This window comes from Spinacia oleracea, unplaced genomic scaffold, assembly GCF_020520425.1.
Source record: "Spinacia oleracea cultivar Varoflay unplaced genomic scaffold, BTI_SOV_V1 SOVchr0_015, whole genome shotgun sequence".
Lineage (NCBI taxonomy): Eukaryota > Viridiplantae > Streptophyta > Magnoliopsida > Caryophyllales > Amaranthaceae > Spinacia > Spinacia oleracea.
Genome location: NW_026614343.1, coordinates 151,400 through 155,210, shown reverse-complemented (window position 1 = coordinate 155,210; position 3,811 = coordinate 151,400). Strand labels below are relative to the sequence as shown.

The window sequence follows — 3,811 nt, the reverse complement described above, 5'->3', positions numbered from 1 at the left end:
AAAATGACGAGGCGTACCTTATCAAGGGCAAGTCAATCGCAGAAAAGTGGCTCGTCATTAAAAAGGACGCCCGTCCCAAAAATGACGAGGCGTACCCTATCAATCACGAGTCACTTGAACAAACGCTAACTAAGGGGCCCGTCAATAAAAAGTGACGAGGCCTACCTTAGCAAACACGGGTCAGATATCAGGATATCGGCTCGTCACTAAAAGACGTCCACTATAGACGCTGGACGGGAGAAGTTTAACTTGCAAAAAAGAAAAAAAAAAAAAAAAAAAAAAAAAAAAAAAAACGACAACCTAAGAGAATACTCACCTTCTCCTCCAACTCGGCCTTGGCTTTCTGCATCTTGGCCTCATAGATGTCCGCCATCCAATCGGTCATATCGCCCTTCCCAATATCCGCCGCCGATAGCTTGCTCATTCCTTCCTCTGTGAACAAAAGAAATCCAAAGTTAGAAAAAATGAATAGACCAACGCAGAACGGCACATAAATTGGCATACAACCTCGAGTCATGGAATATCCTAAGCCTACGGCCGCTAGAAAGGCCTCGTTCCGAAACTGGCTAATGTGCGGCAACCACTCAGCCGGCACATGGAAACTCTTATCCACTGTTAAGTGGTAAGTGTTGGCCCTGAACAGGACCATTATCTGATCCCACTCTTCGGCAGTAAGGGGGGGAAGGGGCTCGTCACGATCCATGAAGTTGGCGTCACAGTTCCAACGGCTCATTCTCTCATACATCTCCTGGTCGTCAGTATAAAACACGACCCACCTCTTCCTCCACATATGCCACTTGCTGAGCTTGCCGACCACTGTCTGGTAGGTACCACGGCTGCTCAGATTAAACCACCCTTTGGCGGCACTGGGGGAACGAGAGAGGGAGACCAGATGCAGAAAGGCGTTGAAGGACGGCTCCACGTCGTTCAATGCACATTTGGCAATGTAGCCAAAGATATCCGCCCATGAGTTGGGGGTCAGCTGGGCCACCCCAATATTGAAACCATCTAACACCTCCACAACGAAGGGGTGTGGAGGGAATCTCATGCCGAGTTTGATTGACGCGGCATACACAGGGAATTCTCCCTCGGCAAGCAGGCTGACGGTCGAGTCCAGACCGGCCGGCACGCGCATTTGGTACCCTTCCCCCACGCAGAGGTCATCCCTCATCTTGGCTCCGTGCCTGTCTAGCCACCGCATCCAGCCCACGTCTGGGTGAATCTCTGACGGAAGCAATTGGGCCTCCTCCCGTCCTCTGGGCCTAATAAGCTGGGGAGCAGCTTCTTGTTCCTCGGCGGCCGATGACAATGGAGCGACGCTTGGCTCCCCCACTGCCTGGCTCGCTGTACCCTCCGACGAGCTTGCCGCCTGCTCCCCCGCCTCGACGTACTCGTCGATCTCTTGAAAGAGTTCGGCAAATTCTTCGTCGACTGCCGAGGCGGTGGAAGAATATCTCTCCCTAGGAGGTGTCGATGCTTCTTCCCGCAAGCGCAGGCGCGTCGGATCTGCCGTTTGCTTGGTTCTAGCCATGCCTTCTGCATAGTGAACGAAGCACGGCTTAGGGGTGACCAACAATGAAGAAAAAGACGCGATTGGACGTCCGCCCCGACAAAAGATGAACGGCGGAAAAATCTTAAATAAAACCTTTAAACCCTTACCTAGTACTAAGAGGTCGGCCGCTAACAAAGGGAAAAATGACGAGAGGATAACAAAAACAAGAAAGGCGAAAACTAACCTTGAAAGATCTGCGAAGTACTTGGTGAAGAACAGGATGAGTTTCGCGAAGAACGAGATGAGTTTCGCGAAGAACGGGATGAGTGTGACGAGGAAAAGGATGAGTCTCCTGGTGGCCGGAAATCGCCTGATGGTGGTAGGAACACGCCGGAAATCGCCTATGAAAGCTCTGTGAAAATGAAATGTAAAAAATGAAATTTACCCCCCTCACCTCTATATATAGGGAGGGGCAAAATGGAGAAAGGTGACACGTGTCACCATCTCAACACCTGACCCAAAGATGAAGATGCAAAACAAGAGTCAAGAAGCGATACCCGGAATGTGTTTCCAGAAATGCCCTTCTTGAGGGGCAAATGTTGTGGGCAAAATTACCGTGCCTTCGTGTACCAATGAGGACGTGACACATGGCACGTATTGCGCCCCCTAAAGCAGAAATCATACGAAGTCTACTCCGAGGCATGGGTATTAATCTAGGTATCTACAGTGTATGTATTTAAGTGTGTATAAATGTATGTATAAAACCTATACCTGGAAAGGGGCTTAATTAGTATGTATCCCAAGTGAATGACTAAGCACAATAGGCCCAAACAGCCCACTATTGCCAAAAGAGGCCAGAGAATTGTAAGGAGAAAGGACACGTGTCCTCCTCCCATTCCCCAGCCAATCATGTAAGGGGAATATTAGGTCATTCCCCCAAAAACCTAGTACTATAAATATTCCCACTTCCCTAGAAAAAAGGGTCACAATCAATACATTCTAGAGCAATTACTGCTCTGCCTTCTCTCTACTTTCTCTCTCTATAAAAATACAATCTTGTTTAATCTGTAAAAGTTACCAAGAAACCTCCCAGGTATCTCACCGGAAAAACCCCACAACAAATATGTCTTAAAATGCATGAGATCAAAAGCTTGATTATGTTGCATGATTAAGGATTTTAGTTCACTTAAAATCTAACCAACATAGTAAGAGCCTTAAGTTCCAAACTTAAAAATTGAGTTAAAAGGTGCCATGCCAAAATATACACTTGCTTGGATATCCTTTACATCAATCTAGTAATAGTTTTCGCTCAGCGAGGTGTTACTTATTGGTCCTAAAGGGGCAAGGTACACAAATAATTGTGAGTACATGTTAGTTTTGGTGAAACTCAACGATATAAGTAAGGAGTCCTTTTATGTCGTGGCAAATTCGATAGGTTTACCTAATAAGTTCTTAGACGTACCTATCAACCAAGAATAGTTTCTAGACTATTAGCAAAAGGCTTTTGCTTACCTAAGATGTTCTAGGATTAAGTCGACAAACTGTGCTTAGTTCTTCAATGATTTTAGGATCTTGGAATCATTTTATTCACACCTGCCGGAACACATAATTTGAATAAAATGCTTAATAAACATTGAATTATGCATGTATGCTAGAATTTAAGTTTATTAAGAGAAACTGTGAATGGTTATTTATTTGTTTATTCTTTTCAATTGTAGTTTTAATATGGCAAACAACAATCAAAACATCATCATGGGTTCTGAGCTTATGGTCAAGCTGAACCTGACAAATTTTCTTGAATGGGAAGCTAAGCTAGTTGAAACAGTCAAACTCAATGGACTTGAGTATGTACTGTCACATCCCATGCCAAGCTACTATGCCAGAGACATGACCCCTGAGAGATTTTACGCCTGGGATGCGGATCTCAAAAAGGTTATGAGTCTCATGCTGAACAATATCCCTGATGATTGGGCTAAAAGGTTTGTAGCCTATGAACCTTTTACGCTCATCAAGAATCCGAGGGATATCTGTCGTGGAAGTACGGAGGACAGGGACCTGAACGTCCATGAGTTGATTGAATCAATGTCTGGTCTAAAGGTTAGTTCTCCCAACAGGTGTTATAGGATGGAGGTCCAAGAAACACATGTTCAGCTCCTTCGCACTAAACAGAGGGTAGGCGTCCCACTGAGGTTCCATGTGGATCTTATGTGTTCATATTTTGATCGCCTAAGTCTACTAGGAACACCAATAAGCGAAAGGATGGCAGTCTCTGTCTTGCTCAATTCACTACACAGTGGGTTTGGTCGCTTCAAGCAACTA

At 45.5% G+C, this 3,811-nt stretch overlaps 1 protein-coding gene across 1 annotated transcript; it reads right to left on the bottom strand.

Annotated features, from left to right (window-relative positions):
* Nucleotides 1–266: 266 nt before the first annotated feature.
* LOC130464929 (uncharacterized) lies at nt 267–2,359 on the bottom strand. Its single transcript, XM_056834069.1, has 3 exons — nt 2,050–2,359; nt 1,737–1,904; nt 267–432 (listed from the first exon to the last, which is right to left on the bottom strand). The coding sequence occupies exons 1-3, from the start codon at nt 2,193–2,195 to the stop codon at nt 357–359; spliced, it is 390 nt and encodes a 129-aa protein (XP_056690047.1). The 5' UTR covers nt 2,196–2,359; the 3' UTR covers nt 267–356.
* Between the last annotated feature and the right edge of the window lie 1,452 nt (nt 2,360–3,811).

What these genes read in the sequence shown, in the direction of transcription:
- LOC130464929 (XM_056834069.1), bottom strand. Translation starts at nt 2,195, where the DNA reads ATGCCTCGGAGTAGACTTCGTATGATTTCTGCTTTAGGGGGCGCAATA. An exon ending in TTTCTGGAAACACATTCCGG is followed by an intron (nt 1,905 to 2,049) that starts GTATCGCTTCTT and finishes TCATTTTCACAG; the next exon opens with AGCTTTCATAGGCGATTTCC. An exon ending in TACTTCGCAGATCTTTCAAG is followed by an intron (nt 433 to 1,736) that starts GTTAGTTTTCGC and finishes TTTTGTTCACAG; the next exon opens with AGGAAGGAATGAGCAAGCTA.